We start from the raw sequence: 16,487 nt of genomic DNA, 5'->3' as shown, positions 1-16,487 counted from the left end.
TGAGTTGTGTCGTCTCTCTCGGCAGGTACGTCCGCACCATGTACCTGGGGATTCAGAGCCAGCGGCAGAAGGAACACCAGCGCCGCTTCTACTGGGCTATGATGTACGAATATGCAGACGTCAACATGCTGCGCCTCCTGGAGACCTTCCTGGAGAGCGCCCCCCAACTGGTGCTACAGCTCTGCATAATGATCCAGAAGAACAGCGCCGAGACGCTGCCCTGTGAGTGCCCCGCGGGGCGCCCCTCCAGGCCGCGGGTCTGCCCGCTGGTGCCCGCGGCCCTCCTGGTCCCTGCGTCCCCACAGCACCCCCCCGGCTGGCGCTCATGACACAGGTCTCTGGTACATGGTGGGGAAGCCCACCCAACCTGCTCAGATACCCCACTTGGAAGAGTGGAGCAGAGCTGGGGACTTGGGGGCCCTGAGAGCAGCAGTTCAGGGTGTCCAAGTAGGGGCGACAGTCCCTTTGGTGTGGGCCGAGTCCTGATGCTTGCACATCTAGGGGAGGGGGGGCTGGAGGTGTTTGCACATCTAGGAGAGGGGGGGCTGGAGGTGTTTGCACATCTAGGGGATGGGGGGGCTGGAGGTGTTTGCTCATCTAGGGGATGGTGGGCTGGAGGTGTTTGCACATATAGGGGATGGGGGGCCTGGAGGTGTTTGCACATCTACGGGATGGGGGGGCTGGAGGTGTTCGCTCATCTAGGGGATAGGGGGCTGGAGGTGTTTGCACATCTACGGGATGGGGGGGCTGGAGGTGTTCGCTCATCTAGGGGATAGGGGGCTGGAGGTGTTTGCACATCTAGGGGATGGTGGGCTGGAGGTGTTTGCACATCTAGGGGAGGGGGGCCTGCAGGTGACATGTGACAGAAGGACTGAGTGTCCAATGGCTGGTAGTTAAGACGGCTCCGCCTGGGGTGTGCGCCCCTCACGGGCAGCCTGTGGGGAAACCCTGCGAGAAAGCAGGCTCTGCCCTGGAGGACCACACAGCCAGGCGCGGCGGAGCCTTTACTGCCAGCGCAGCCTCAAGCCCCTTTGGCCCCTCTGGCAGCCCGGCCTCGGTCCAGCTGCTCGGAGCTGCGTCCGGTGCTGGTGAGTGAAGCGCCGGGCGGCCAGGGGAGGCTGGGCGCTGCTAAGCAGGTGTCTAGTTCCAGCCGGCGGGACGCTGAGCAGGAGCTGGCACCCTGGAGGAGGGTGTGATGGCCTCTGGCCCCCACCCCTCTGCAGAAGCCCTCCCCCTCATGGGCACACACACCCACTGGAGTGGCAAAGAATAGGGGAGACAGGGGACCCCCCCCACAGATGCAGCTCCAGTGCCTGGGGACACAGGCCCCCACCTGCTTCCCAGGGCCTCGGGGAAGGACCCCTCAGCTGAGGGTGGGCACCCAGGGGAGGAGCTGGGAGCGTGGCTGAGCCAAGTGGCGCAGACGTGGGACTGCAGAGGAAGGGCCGGGCTCTGAGTGGCCGGTGGAGCTGGCCCGATCAAGGTCGGAGCCCTTCCAGGCGGTGGCACTGCCAGTGACAGGGATGGGGCCTGAGGGGTAGAGTGGGCAGGTGCGGGGGACCCTGAGCCTCGAGCATGGTCCGAGGTGGGGGCGAAGGCGGGGCGGTGGCAGCAACAAGGCCAATCCAGACTTTCAGGGTCTCTGAGAGCCAGAGACAACTGTAAGAGGTTTACGTTGGGAGCCCACGGCAGCCCCAGGAGGACGTACTTGCGGTCACTCCCGATTCATGAGGATGACACTGAGCCCAAGGGGGCTGCCTCCCAGGCCGAAGGTGTCTCCAAGGCTTTCAGGTGACGGAGACGGGCCTTGTGGACAGTGGGCTCTGGCCTCTGCTGGCAGCAGGGAGGGTTGTGCTGCCCCTGCAGGAACTCCCGGTGTCGGGGGCGGGGTTGGGGCTGGTGGACATGCACATGCCTGTAACCCCAGCTGTAACCCCAGACCAGCTTGGGAGGTGATGTTTCTGCTTCCTGCCCCCGGGGTCTCTACCTGGGCTTGGTCTTTGTAAACGCCCTGTGTTTGGGGGTGTCTTGTCTGGGCTCCCTCTGCCGGGTGCTTAGGGAGATTGGCCTGGCCAGCACCTTCCACGCTCCTGGGATGCCTTTGGAGGGAGGCTCGTCCACAGGGGGCCCTTCCCTGGGGGCTGCCTGCTCAGACATGCCCTTTGACCCTTGGCTTGGACAAGCGGTGGATGAGGGATGATTCTAGAAACTCTACACTCCCTGGGATTCTTGAGGGCTACCACGATTCCTGCTTTTTATAAGCCTGCCGTGCTGCACAAACCTTTGTGCTAGAAACCAGGATTTTGGAAATTTCAGTGTTTCTGTTTGAGAGACGAGGGTGTTGCAGCTCTGAGACACCAGCCTCTGCCCCAGGTGGTCTACCTGAATGGTGCCCACATCTCAATCTGGTGCACACCGTTCAGTCTCCTTGGATCCCCCCAGGTAGCCTCAGAGGGACCCTATGGCACCCCCAGGTGTGCTTGGGCTGTGGTGCACCCCCTACCCTGTAGCTCAGCTCAGGGCCAAGGCTAGAGTCCCTAACTAGGGTCAGATGAACAGGACCCCCCCAAGCTGGGGCCGAGGCTGAGCCTGAAGGTGGGGCCTGCTCTGGTCCCAGGACGGGGCCGAGCCGAAGTGATCCGCCCATTGTCACAAGCGGCGCTGCAGTGGACAAAGCTCCACAGGGCCTCCAAGCCCGCTCTGAGGAGGGAAGATGGTGAAGATTCTTGCAGAGATGCTTTGGTCAGTGACAAGAAACTTGAACCTCACCACTTCACTTTCCAGAGGAATCTAGAGCAAGAGTCTCTAGCACTGGAGAGCTCAGTCCAGGCCATGTAGTCCCGCCTCCCTGTTCAGTGTGTGGGGAATTGAGCCCAGAGAGTGAAAGAAGCTGCCCCAGGCCATACGGCGAGGAAGGGCTCAGGCACCCCTTCCTGCCCCACTGGGCCTCAGCGAAGACGCAGCAGGCGTCTCTAGGGAGGGGTTCAAGCCCCAGGCCTCACGCAGGCAGCTCCCTGCGCCCACCCAGCCACCAGTCACCAAGAATAGAGAGTAGCAAAGTTATGTGAAAACGGGCATCTTTACTGAGACAGGAAGTGCATGAAAATAGTAAAACCGTGACTTTCTTGTCGACGGACATTGAGCGTTAAGGTCCAGTCAGGAACCTGTCTTTCCGTCTTTTGGTGTTGGCTTCCCTGCTGTTTCTTTCTGGACCTCACTCGCTGGCTCCTTTTCTATCAAAGTCCTCCCAGGACTTGTACCTGCTGCTTTTTCTAGCCAGGGCCCTGACCGACAGCTCCGTGCCTCGCAGAAAGACAAGTTTTTGCTGGGGTTGCTTTGCACTCGTTAGGCTACAGCGTCTGCATCTCTCTCTTCAGCTGCCACCCCCAGCCAGGGCTTCATCTGACCCCTGGGAGGCTGGACCGCACCCAGCACCCCACAGAAAATTAGCTCCGCCTCCACCTCCCTTACCTGCTTCCCCTCTGGTGCAGGCAGAGCTCCCTGGCTCTGGTTCTCCGGTGCCGGGGAGGCCCGGCGGCTGCTTCTCAGCGCTAGGGTTGGCTAAACGGCCTCCCTTGCTTTCTCTCTCTCTTGGCAGATTTCTGGATTTCGTTATGTGAAAAATGCTTTCTGGTCTCTTTCCAGTCTTGCTCACACGGACATTAGCCATCCCCATCCAGGACACAAAGGTTGATTGCTTGAGCATTTAGGACTGGGGTTAAAATGAGGTGAAGCTGCCACCCAGGAGGTATGGTGACCGCTGTGTGCCCTGCAGGCGCCGGGCCAGGCTGGCCCCAGGCTGCGAGTGTCCCGCAGTCTCCTCATTACCAAGAAGGAACTTGCTAGAACTGATACCTCGTCCGGGCTCAATGCGCATTAGGCCAACACTGCACACCAGCATTTTTTTTTTAAAGATTTAATTATTTATTTATACAAGCACTGGGTACAGTCAGAAGCGCGGGAGGGTGAGAGAATCCACCAGAGCCAGAGCGGGGAGCAGAGCAGGCAGACTGACGAAGTACACTGCTGAGGGGAGCAGCGGGCGGCAGGTGAGGTCTGTTGCGCCATGTGGGATCCTCGCTGGCCGCTGGGGATTGAACCCGCACTGCAGAGGCTGTGGGCAGCTTCGCAGCCCAGCACTCAACCCCTGCACCACCAGGGGAGGCCCTACACCAGCATTTTGAGAGAAGAAAGGATTTGTTTGTGATTCCACTGGCCAGAAGACAGGTGTTAAAACTCACCGCTGTCTTCCCTTCCCACCCAGGAGGGAAAGGGATTACAACTTGGTGGGAGCAGAGCTGAGGATAGAGCGTTGCCCTTCCGCACTTGACCGCAGTCCACTGGGAAGTTACAAAGTTGCAAAGCCCTTGAAACCAGGAACCCCAAAAGGCTCTTTTCAAACAACCAGATGTTTCTGGTCGGTGCACCCTCAGCTTCTGGATTTGTTCTAGGCGGCCCCTCTTCCAGGTTGACAGCCCCCCTGCTTCTGAGTATGGTCTGGAGTTACTTTTCCTGTCTTGCTATTCTGTGGGGTCTCTAAGTTGCAGCCATGTGGCTCACAGGCAGGTGTTTTTGCGAAGACAAGCTCAAAAGACAGGTAACCACCCCAACTGCCTAAGGATGGCGGGCTGGCGACGGTTTCAAAGCAACTGTGGTCTAGTTAGTCAACAGGACCAGGTAAGGAATCTAGGATTGGGGGGGTGTCCAGGCCCCTCCTTCTTAGTCATCACCGATCTAAGCCTAGTGCAAAGAGGCTTCTCCCTAACTCCCCTCAAGCTGAGCTGCAGTCACCCACCTCTGACAGATCCCCAGGAGCTCAGGCCTGTTGGTGCAGAGACCTCCCACCCTCGACAGCAGCTCCTAGCCACCTGTCCTATTCCTGTGTCTTAGCTGGGAACAGACAAAGACAGGACGAGACCGTGGTTCCCAGCGGGCCCCTTCCTGGCTGCCCTGTGTCTGCGTCCAGGACCGAAGGGAAGGGATGGGTCCCTGGACACAGGTGTGGCTGGTTCCCCAGAGGGTGCGCCCTGTCCCCCACCCCCATCCCCTTGTCTCCGACCTCCTCCTGTCTTATGGGACAGCTGCTAGGCAGAGACAGCTGCAGCTCACACTTAGCCACAGGTAGCTTCTTGCAGAACAGAACATTAAAACCTTACACGTGTACACAGAATTTGGAAGGGCCTTAGGCAGAGACCTACGTCCTTTCCCTGCCCCGTTCTAGCTGAATCTGCACACGGTTCTGAGGCCTCTGGACTGAGGTTGCCCCTAACAACTGGCAAGAGGAAAAGGGGAGAGTTCTTTTCCTTTTTCAGATTGCAGTGAGAACCCTTAGTGTGAGGTGTACCCTCTTCGTAGATTTTTAAGTGCAAAGGAAAATGTAGCATGTGAATATGAGGGGGAGTTCTCAAAGCAACAGAAAAAAATAGGAGAAAGTAAATGGATTTCCTGAGTGTTAGCACAGGTGAGCTAGCAGGTGAACACCCAAAAAGTTGTGCATGAAATGCTGGAACGGAGAGAGAGGTCAAGGCAGGCTGATTTGGGGGCTTTGGGAGCTCTGCCTGGAGAGGGCAGGGCTCATGCTGAAACATGCCGGGGCGACCTTACGGCTTCACCTGGCAAAACTCCAAAACTTGAATCCTGGATTTCATGAACCTCAAGCAGAGAAAGGTGAAGCTGGGGCCAGACTGGCCTGTGTGCCGGGGGCTTTCACTCCCTCTAACATGGCTACTAATCTGTGACCTCGAAGCTGATCAGAGCACGTGATGGGGATCATCTGGTGACCTCCAGAGTCCTGTGCTCGCACCACACATGTGTCCAGCTGCAGGACTAGGCCCTTGTCACCCTCTTGCAGAGCCCAGGCTCCACACACTTGAGGTGACTCGCCAGGGTACCAGCCAGCAGGTTTGGGACTGCATCTTGAGCCCAAAAGCCCTCTTCCAGGGCTCTGGGCCGCTCCCCCTGGCTCACCGGGCCCCGACCCTGGAGCGCGCACTGCAGGCGAGGTTGGTTCCTGGTCAGCCAGTCTCAGGCCTCCAACCCCCCTTTTCTCCTGCTTCTCATGCCCCACCCTTCGGTCCTTGGTAGAGGGCCTGCTGTCCCATTGCCACAAGCCCTCTTCTCCCTGGATTCCCGCCGTGGTGCTTAAATCAAGCCCGAGGTGCCCGGGCGCCACTGGGCAGCGGCTGGAGGGGCAGAGCGAGGGAGCGGACCTTGTAGGAGGAACCTGGGTGGGCAGCAACCAGCCAGGCGGGGGCCGTTTCACTGCCCCCACCTCCGTGAACGTAGTGGGCATCTCTGACTCATCGCTGAACCTCTCTGAGCCTTGCTTTTCCCTTTAAGCTGGGGCTGATCACACCAGCCCCTGCCTGCTCAAAGAGGGGTGCAGGGGGCCTGTGACACTCAAGGCGGAGGTGGCTTGGGGACTGGAGTGGGGGAGCCTAAGGTGGTTCTGCTTTAGGCGAAGAGTGGCTTTGGGATTTAGATTGAGCTACATCATCCTTGCATTTGCAGAATCTTAGGGTTCCAGCAGTCCCCTCCCCTGGCTCCACTTAGACCCCGGGATCCTGGACCTGCAAGGCGGGATGGGGCGGGGGCCCCGCAACCCCAGCACAGGCTGCTCCTCTCGGGGTGGACTCAGTTTCATGGGGCACCACAGGTGAGTCTGTGGGCAGCGGTGATGCTGGTGCATGCCTGCCTTCAGCTCTGCAGGGCGGACCCGAGACACCAGGCAGACCAGGTCTCTGCTCTCGCCGCCGCCAGCTGCGTGGAGGCAGGCCGTGGCAGGCGAGCCTCGGGACAATGCAAGCTCGAGCGTGCATTGAGTCTTTGTTTATTTGTTGATTCCGAGTCTTGACTAGCCGGCCCTGGACCACTATCCTTCCTGTGTATCTACAGAGAGTACATGGGGCCTGCATGGAAAGTGTTTTATGTATGTAAAGTGTATGGGCGCAGAGTTGCGTGTTATAAAGACACATAGATCTGACTCCGCACAGGTATAGCTTCGGGATGATAGAATTTTCTGTACCCTCCCTGTGGTGTTCGTGCACATGTGTGTGCATGCTTGGATGCACAGCCTTGGTGTCGTATACACGAGTGTGTGTGTTTTTGTAATGATAAGTCTTTTTTTTAAAGATGTATTTATATATATTTATTCATGCATACAAGAACTGGGGTACAGGCCAGAGGTGCGGGGGCTGAGAGGATTCACCAGAGACAGAGTGGGGAGCAGAACAGGTGGACTGACTGAAACACACTGCTGAGGGGAGCAGAGGGGAGACAGGAGAGGTCTGCTGCATCATGTAGGTCAGCTCCCTGGCTGCCTAGGGATTGAACTCGTGCAGCAGTGACTGGCGATAGTTTGCTAGCACTGTGTCTTTAACCCCTGCGCCACCAGGGAGGTCCCTGCACACGTGCATTTTCCATTTACCATTTTTGATTCTACATGGTCCATGGTCCATGGTCCACAGCCTACAGCTGGGGGCGGATCTGTTTGTCCCAGAGCCCCGGTTCTCCCAGGACACCCAGACCTCTGCTAGACAAAGGCTTCTGGGAGCTTCAGGGCCTTGAGCACGGTCAGCCGCTTGTGCCTCGGTGAGAAGGGGTTTATGGACCATCCCTTCTTCACAGTGTGCTCAAGGCCAGCCAGATCGGCATCTGCCGGCTGGTGTCATACCAGCTGCGCGGCTGACATTTGTTCTAGATGCTCTAAAGTTTGTCTTTATCTGCTGGCATCTGAGAAAGCAGAAGGATGAGGCAGGGGCCGTTTCCGCTCTCCCTCTGCGAGGTCTGTGGAGTGCCCGCGTTGGCCTTGGCTCCTGGGCAGGGTGGCTGGTGCGGCCTATGGTCACCATGACCCCGAGGGAACGTGAGCTCGCAGCGCTGCTCAGGGGGACTCATGGGACAGTCCAGAGAGACGCTGCGTCTGCAGACTGTGCGGTGGCCAGTACGCCTGTGACCAGGACTCTTTCAGGCTGCTCCTGCCTCTTCACGGAGCCTGCAACACCACCTGCCAGACCCCTGCCAGTTCACAATTCTTTTTGAACTTGTAGAGAGCTCCGAGGACACAGGGAGTGCCTGTCAGCTCCTAGTATATCTGGAGCCAGATAACTCTTCGTTTTGGGGGTGCTGCCCTAAGCATTGCAGGATGCTTGGAGCACGCACACCCAAAGTTGTGACAACGCAAACTGTGTCCGGACTGGCCACTCCCAGTGTGGGGGTGGGGAGCAAAAGCACCCCCTTGAGAACCATAGCCCTGCTCTTAAGTGGGTGATTGTGGGTATTGGTGGCTGGATGTGGCCCCTCCAAGACGCCCACCTCCTAATCCCTGGAACCTTCTGGAGTGACGCAGGATTGGGCAGGGGCAGATTTTTCTGGATTATCTGGTTAGACACAGGATGATCACAGGGTCCTTCTAAGCAGAGGGGAGAGCTAGGGGCTCAGACAGTGGAGCCCCAAGGGACCTGAAGGTGCCCCCCATCTGGCTCAGAGCAGGGAGTCGGGGCCTCAGCTGGCCTGTCCACGAGGAAGAGCAGGTCAGTTGCATATACGTGTGCAGGGAGGCAGCTCTAGACACTGGGAAGACCCAGGACACAGATTGTCCCCTTCGCCTCCGGAACACAGGGCTGCCCGCACCTTGGCTCCGGCCATTCTGACGTCCTGACCTTGGGGCGGCCGGTCTCTGCTGGCCGAGCTCACTTACTCTGGCCAGACGGCAGAGAAAAGGGTGCTGTCGACCTGGTGTGGGGTGCACCAACAGCATGACCATCGGGATACGCGTGGCGTTGAGTGGGCAAGCGTGTCCGTGCAGGAAGTGGCTCAAGAATCACTTGTTGGGCGTGACTCAGCACCAGGCGCAGAGGAACCTGGGTCAGGGTAGCGGTTCGGGGTGGGAGGGGGGCAGTACTGTCACTGAACCCTTGTTAGAGATTAGCAGATACGTGATAGGGATTCAGAGCCCACGGAGAGGCGCCACCGTACGATGTCAGCAGTTACCCGTCGTGGTCAGATCTGGCTCTGCCCGCTGTGGGCCAGCCCCTTATGGTGTAGAGCTTCTCTGGCCAGGATGTGTTCTAACTTCTCAGCGTTGCGGAGACATTCCAGTCTCCCCACCACCACCCGTTCCCACCAGGCCGTGTTGACTGGCCTTGGTCTCCCTGATCCTCAGCCACGTACATGTCAGGCCCTGGGTTCCATGCACAGGTGTTGGGTCCCATCTTTTCTGGAGGTTGCCCCTAAGGCAGCCCCCGTGGTAAGCTCACGTGGGGATGACACCCTCACCAGATACTGTAATGTGATGAGAGTGTCTGTGCTTTCAAAACACTGTGTGCAAAGAAAACCCCAGACATTAAATTATTTGCAGTGGAAGCATCTTCCCATGAAAGTTTAAAGAGGAGGTGGGTGTCTTTGTTGTTATCCCATCAGAATTCTGGAGGAGACTCCAGGCTGTGCATGCTGGCTGGGTGCCTTTGGGGTGTGTGTGGGGGGGGTCCTCACAGGCTCGCCTCCTTTGCAAGGATGCCCTCCCGGCTTCTCCAGGAGGAATGACCCAGACCAGTGGTGTGTTGCGAAATTTACTGACCAGTCCTGAGGGCACCATGATTTGCAGGACTTGCCAGTTTCCGTGGTGTAAATATTCCCATCACACGTGGCCGACGCGCCATGGGCCAGCCCAGAGTCCCTGCACATGTAACGGTTCGGTCTCCCAAGCGGGGTGAGCAGGCTCCAGGGATCTGCATCAGCGCTTTTGTCCACCACCCGTGTAGCCTTGGCCGTGACCCCACATCCGAGCCCGGCTGGTGGCCGGCAGCCCTGTGCTGGTCGCCTGCCTCTGGGTGCCTGGGCGGGGAGGCACCGCGCACCATCTCTCCCTGCGGCGGCGTCCCCTGGGCGGGAGTGGGGACAGCGGCAGACGGTGACGCTTAGAGGGCTGTGCACACAGCTGCCTCGCCTTTTTCTGGGAACGTTTCCAAGAAGAGACGGGACTTTTTAAAAATATAGGGAGTTGGGGGAAGTTGGGTGGATGGAAAAGGAAGTCTTGCCCATCTAAAAGGAACTCGGTGTGGGGAAAACACAGCAGGGGGATTTGTAGAACAGATGGTGGGGTTCCCCCAAATGTCGCTGTGGTGGAAAGGAGGGAGGAGGCGATCTGGAGAGACTGGGTGAGTGGGTGTCGTCCTGGCTGTACAGACAGACGGGTCTCAAGCACGCCGGCCCATGAGGGACACGTTAGGGGGGTGTGTGGTGTGAGGCCGTGGACTGGCCATGCTTTGTTCTCCATCTGACCACAGCTCACTTGGCAGTGACCTTTGGGTATTGCATCAGCACCTGAGGCCCCCCGAGTGACCCCCCCCACCCTTGGAAGGGCGTGCGTGTACGTAGACCACAGATCAGTCCTTCATGCTCTCGCCTGGACATCAGTGTGGCCGTTCTATTCCTGGAAACCCGAGCCCCCAGGTCCAGTGATCAGCGCCAGAAGGCCCCTCTGCCGGCCTCTCCCAGGGACTGCCCCGGGGCGGGCAGCTGTGCAAATGCCCAGGCGGCCAAGCGGGCTCGGGGCAGCTCGGGGGGCTCACAGGAGCCCTGCCTCTGGGGCCGCGCCAGGAAAAGGAAGAAGCCGTGAAGGTCACTGCCCAGAACGTGTCGCCGCCAAATGCGATGAGTTTAACGATTCCCAGCATGACCTTTGGCGTGCGGAGTGCGAGCCGACTGTCCACGGGGCTCTCACGGGGCCTGGAGGGGGGTTGGGGGCGGATAACCACTGGCCTTTGGCAAGACACGCATCCTGCGAGTGGACCCTGAAGACAAGGAAGCCTGCACCCCTCCCACCCTGTGATGGGCAGGCTGCGGGCCCGCCGAGGTCCACACTTGGTGGGACGCGTGAGCCTGGGGGTTCCGTCGGGGCGCGCCCTGTGTGTCTTGAGTGCTGTTCTGAGGATGAGGGGGTGGGGTTCAGGCTCACACTTGGTGTTTATCTCAGTTCCCAGGGGGGCCCTCGCCCAGGCGCCCCTGACTGCTGATCCCCATCCACTCGCGGCCTAGATTCAAATCCTTCACACCCAGGGGCCTCAGCCTTTTCTCTCTCCTCGCCCAGCCCCTCAAGGCCACGTCCGCTGGTCCAGCAGTGGAGGGCACATTCCCGGGGTCACTGGAGCAGACTCTGAGTTCCAGCGCTGATCCCGTTTCTGGATAATGTGTGCTTTTGACAAAATATCTTAAGGTTCTTCGTGCAAAAAATGGGATCGGGGCACCATATAAATCTAATTCAACCCTTCACACTGCAGGCCCGGCTCGGATGGCAGGACGCCTGCCCTTGGGCCTCCCTCCAGGGCTTGGAGACACGGCCTCCTCTCGGTGGGCCAGGTTCTCTCTTTTTCTAGACAGTGGTCAGATTGGATTTGGGTTCACACTCATGATTTCATTTTAACTTAATTGGCTCTTCTGAGACCCTGTCCAGAGATGGTCACGCTCAGAGGCCCTGCCTCGGGACCTCGACACAGCAGCCCCATCGCGGGCTGCTCTAAACAGGTCGATGTGTGCACGTGCTCCATGAGTCTCGGGGGCCAGGGCTCTCGGGGGGCCCTGCTGTGCCCCAGAGTTAGTTGGCTGCCCCAGTGTCCTCTCTGCAGCAGCTTCCAGGAGGAACTGCAGCCCAGTCTCGGGGCCGTGATCAGAGGAGAGGGAGAGAGGCCAGTGGCCGAGGCCAGGGACTTTAACGCATTAACCAGACATAACGTAGGAGCGGGTGCCGCCAAGGCCCAGATGCGTTCTCGAGCATGTTGCCAACACCCTCACGAAGGCAGCGTGGGCTGCCGGCTCCCCCAAAGCATGAGTCACAACGCTAGTGGATCTGGACAGAAGCCAGAGCAGGCCGGGTCCTGCCAGCCCAGACCCCGGCAATGGCCAGCGGGAGAAAGCAGGCGGGGGTGCGGGTGGCTCGGGGAGAAGAGGATGACCCGGGACGGAGGCCCCGGAACACGGCTGTGGCCGCAGGACGTAGTGGCGGGTGGGGAATAGAGTGCGGCTCATTCCCAGCTGCCGGGGGCCGTGAGTGATCGATGGAAAGGGGCTGGCAGTGCCTTCCCGGGAAACGGCTGCGGAGCCAGGGCAGTGAGTGTGCCGTGGCCTTCCCCATCCGTGTCCTCCTTGCGCCCTGCGGGGGCCGCGGGCTGCGGGTGGAGGGGATCCCAGCCCTGGACGTGCGTCGGCCTGGTGCCTTCAGCCGGGAGCGGGTGGCCCCGCGCACAGCAGGGTGGGAACCGTCAAGGCAGCCCTGCTCTCCCCACTCTCCCCCCGGCCCGGCCCGTTGGCCTCAGCGTGCCTCTCGAGCCCTGGCCCTCCGCCTTTCCGCGCGGGGCCCTGGACGCCGGACCTAGACCCCCAGCTGTCAGCTGCAGGCGCAGCCGTGCCCGCCGGTGCCGCGCCTGCCCCTGTGCATCTCCCACTCCAGGGGGTGTGGGCGCCTCCTCCCGCAGCCCGCGGGGCCATGGCCGCGCGTGTTGACCGTGTGGGTCTGTCTCTCCGGCAGGTGTCTCCTCTGCGACGTCCCTGATGTCCCTGGCTTGGGTGCTAGCCTCCTATCACAAGCTGCTGCGGGACTCCAGGGATGACAAGAAGAGCATGAGCTACAGAGGGGCCCTCATCCACCTCTTCTGGCGTCTCTTCACCATCTCCTCCAGAGTTATCTCTTTTGCCCTCTTTGCTTCCATCTTCCAGCTCTACTTCGGGATCTTCGTGGTGGTGCACTGGTGCGCCATGGCCTTCTGGATCATCCATGGCGGAACGGACTTCTGCATGTCCAAGTGGGAGGAGATCCTCTTCAACATGGTGGTAGGGATCGTGTACATTTTCTGCTGGTTTAACGTCAAGGAAGGGCGGACTCGATACCGAATGTTTGCGTATTATACGATAGTCTTGACCGAGAATGCTGCCTTGACGTTCCTTTGGTATTTTTACAGAAACCCGGAGACCACTGACTCCTACGCGGTGCCAGCACTGTGTTGTGTCTTTATTAGCTTTGTGGCTGGGATCGCACTGATGCTCTTATATTACGGTGTGCTGCATCCCGTGGGGCCGCGAGCTAAGATCTTTGCCAGCTCCTGTTGTGCCGAGCTGCTCTGGGGCATCCCTCTGCCCCCCGATGTTGAGCCCATGGCGCCTCAGACCCCTGGGTACCGGGGGACCCAGGTCACGCCCACCAGAGCCGTCACGGAACAACAGGAGGACCTCACGGCCGACACTTGCTTGCCCGTTTTCCAAGTGAGACCCGTGGAGCCCTCCACCCCGTCGGGGCGTCCTTACCCAGAAGGGCCCCTCATTAAGATTGACATGCCAAGAAAGAGATACCCAGCTTGGGATGCCCATTTCGTAGACAGGAGGCTGAGGAGGACTATTAACATCCTACAGTACGTGACCCCCACTGCGGTGGGCATTCGGTATCGGGACGGACCGCTCCTTTATGAATTGCTGCAGTATGAGTCTTCACTCTAAGAGCACCTGGGCCCGAGCTGAGAAGGGGACCTTAAGTTTGGTCGGCGGTAAACACCGCCTGCAAGAAATATAACCCTCCCTGCCCCCAGTACACAGAAACACCACCTCCACCACCACCTCACCACCACCTCCACCACTGCTACAAAAAAGAGAAAATAATAAGTCACGACCCCTTCAGATAAGCTTTCTTTCCAGTCGCTGTATGTATACAAAGATACTCTCTATGTTTTGTAAGTAAAAACAAAAAGAAACCTTTCTTTTGTTTTCTACACATAAACAGTATTGAAAAATCCCACACTATGGTTCAGAGGGTGGAGTAGGAGGAGCTGTCTCCACTCCAGACGGAAAACAAGTTTTATACCTTACACCAAGTGTAGATCATTTCTGGGATTGGTGCTGATTGAAAGAACAAAACAAAACAAAACAAAACAAACAAACAAACAAACAAACCTCCAACTGCCTTATGCCCTTAGGTGCTGGGTTTGTTAAGTACTGTCTTGTTTCCTCACGCCAGCCCTCTGGTGCCCTGCGCACCGAGAGGGACGATTCAACAATGAAATGAAACTAATCTGGAGACAAAACAAAAACCAACCTGCGAATAAAACGCAAAGCAATCATTCCTCCTATCTGACGATTTCTATTGAAGAAAACAAATTTACCAAAAGCAAAGGCGTAGTATCCTCTCCTCCTTTTTGCTTTTTCTCCCTCCCCTCCTGCCCCGGCCCCCAACTTCTCAGCCTTCTCGGAGCCCAACAGTCATTTGAAACGCAGATGGCTGGGCGAGCTATTTGAAGGCTGACTATGTGCCATTCGAGCAGTCACCTAGTGAGAATCACACTTACTTCTTGGCAAAAGCGAAACAAAAAGCCACCCCAGCAATTCGCTTAGAACAGGAAATTCCAAAGCAAATTTAAGAATTCCATAGATGCAATCAAAGAGAGTCAGTAATAATAAAACTCAGCATAGTAGCAAAAAGAACGACATCAATTTAAAGGCACAGTATTTAATCAGTGACTGGCAAAAATGATCTGTTCCATCATTTTTAGGCCGTGAAGGTAGAAGTACCACGTGTGATACTGCGTAAGGCCGGCTCTGTTTCCATTTGGTGGGAAGCCTTAAATTGATCTGGAAAGAATTCTTCATTTTTCATTTGTGCTTTTTAAAAATATTAACACAGAGAAAAATTAGAGTTTATATATATACATATATATACATACACATATATACACGTATATATGTGTATGTATATATGAAAGTCAAATTGTAATAACCGATCCATTTCAAAGACCGTTTGGTGCTTCTGTCTCTCACCATTGTGGTTGCTTGGAAGTCACTCAGCTCCCTGGGCCGAGAGGGAAACTGTGTGTGTGTGGCTCGTGTGTCCAGTGCACGCGGATGTATGTATGCGTCTGCTGCAAGGTCTTGCCAGAATCGTAGAAACCGCTAGCAGACCCGCTCTGGTTCTGGCTGCCGGGAGCGCGAGGGGCTGGGAGGGCCAGGAAGGAGGGGGTGGTGCTTGAACTTGAGCCCCTGTCCTCCTGGGACAGGACGGCCAGACTCACACCAGCAGCAGCGCTGGGTCCTCGAGGCGTGTCATCCGGGTGAAGATTTACTTTCTCATTGTACCCAGTTGACTTTCTGGAGGTGTTCCAGCTTTGTTCAACCATTTCTTGATGTTGTTTTTCCAAGTGTCGCCCCAGTAAGGAGCGTTTCTGTTCGAGGGCGTTTCCATCCCAACACGGCTCGACTTGAGCACTGGGGAAAAAAAAAAAAAAAGGAAAAGAAAAAAAAACACAAAAAGAAAAAGTCTCCACAAAAAAAGAGATCTATATAAATATATATATACACACACGATATTTTTAATTCAAACCGTTAGTCTTTGTTGTGTGTAGCTGCGAATCTTCTTTATTAAACTCCAGATATAACTGTTTAGGGTGCGAAACCTCACATTGAACTGTTCTTAAGTTCAAGGACTGAGGGTTATTTTTTATGTTCGTGGGTTGTTTTCTTTTTTTTAAATAACTATTATTCAAAGAGGCTTCTCCTTCCCGCCCCGTCACTGCTCGGCTAGATCTGTCAAAAAAAAAAAGGGAAAGAACGTGTTTAAAACACATCGGCTGTACAACGGGACACTCCTTTCTCTGTCCTGACCCCTGGACCGCCTTCATGTGTGCTGGCCCTGGCTGCTGCGCCAGGTGGGAAGGAGAGCGGGCAGGAGACAGCCCCGGCCAGCGCCCACTCGCGGGGAACCGCGGCCACAGCACACCCGGCCGGCGAGGCCCAGCGGCCACTGCCCACCCACCCCAGGCAGGCGTTCCGGCCGCTCGTGAACGGCTCGTGCAGCTCTGCTGCGCTGGAGGCGCTTCTCCATCCGATTCTGCTCCCCGCGGGGGTGAGCCCCGTGTGTACTCTGCTGAGGCCCGGGTGGGGGTGAGGCCGTTTGCGAGGGTCCCGCACCTGGGCTGGCTGGGGGCCCAGCGACGCCCGAGGCCACCAGCGCCATCCTCAGCCCCCGTGTCCCCGCCTCCCGCCCCGTGGACCCCTGCCACGCGGGCTTCCCTGTCAGTTCCTGCATTTGCTTCCCTTCTCTTTCCCTTTTGCTGGACACCGTCCTAGCTGGTCACTTGCCCCATGTTGCTACCCTACCTTAGTGCGTGCACATGTGTGTGTGCATGTGAGTGTGTGCGGTGAGTGCGTGCATGCGTGTGTGCTCATGTACACGCGTGCTTGTGGTGTGTGAGTGCATGGCTCCTGCCCACATACAACCGAGGATTGGCGGGCGTTGACCTGGGGTGACCTCTTCAGCTCAGGGAGGGCCCTCTGGGCTCAGCCACGGGGACAGCGAGTAGCTCGGGGGCGTTTCAGGATCCCCTCCACCCCTGTTGCGGCTGGAAGTCTTGCCGCTTCTTTCTTGAAATGCCACGGCCCCTCCCGCCAGCCTGTGCTTTCGTGGTGGTGAAAATAGGCCTCTGAGCTGTAGCAGGGACTCTGCTCTGCAGAGA

At 57.7% G+C, this 16,487-nt stretch overlaps 1 protein-coding gene across 1 annotated transcript in view; it reads left to right on the top strand.

Moving 5' to 3' along the window:
• The window catches only part of XKR6 (XK related 6), a 171,441-nt gene extending 156,981 nt beyond the window's left edge, over positions 1-14,460 (top strand). Inside the window, 2 exon segments of the mRNA XM_054701097.1 lie at positions 26-222; positions 12,524-14,460. Coding sequence (XP_054557072.1) covers positions 26-222; positions 12,524-13,485 — 1,159 coding nt within the window. The 3' untranslated portion in view covers positions 13,486-14,460.
• Positions 14,461-16,487: the final 2,027 nt, after the last annotated feature.

The sequence above is a fragment of the Talpa occidentalis genome, unplaced genomic scaffold, assembly GCF_014898055.3.
Source record: "Talpa occidentalis isolate TD23 unplaced genomic scaffold, MPIMG_talOcc4v2.1 talOcc4.4, whole genome shotgun sequence".
NCBI lineage: Eukaryota > Metazoa > Chordata > Mammalia > Eulipotyphla > Talpidae > Talpa > Talpa occidentalis.
Note: the sequence above shows the minus strand (reverse complement) of the source record. Positions and strands in the feature narration are given on the sequence as shown.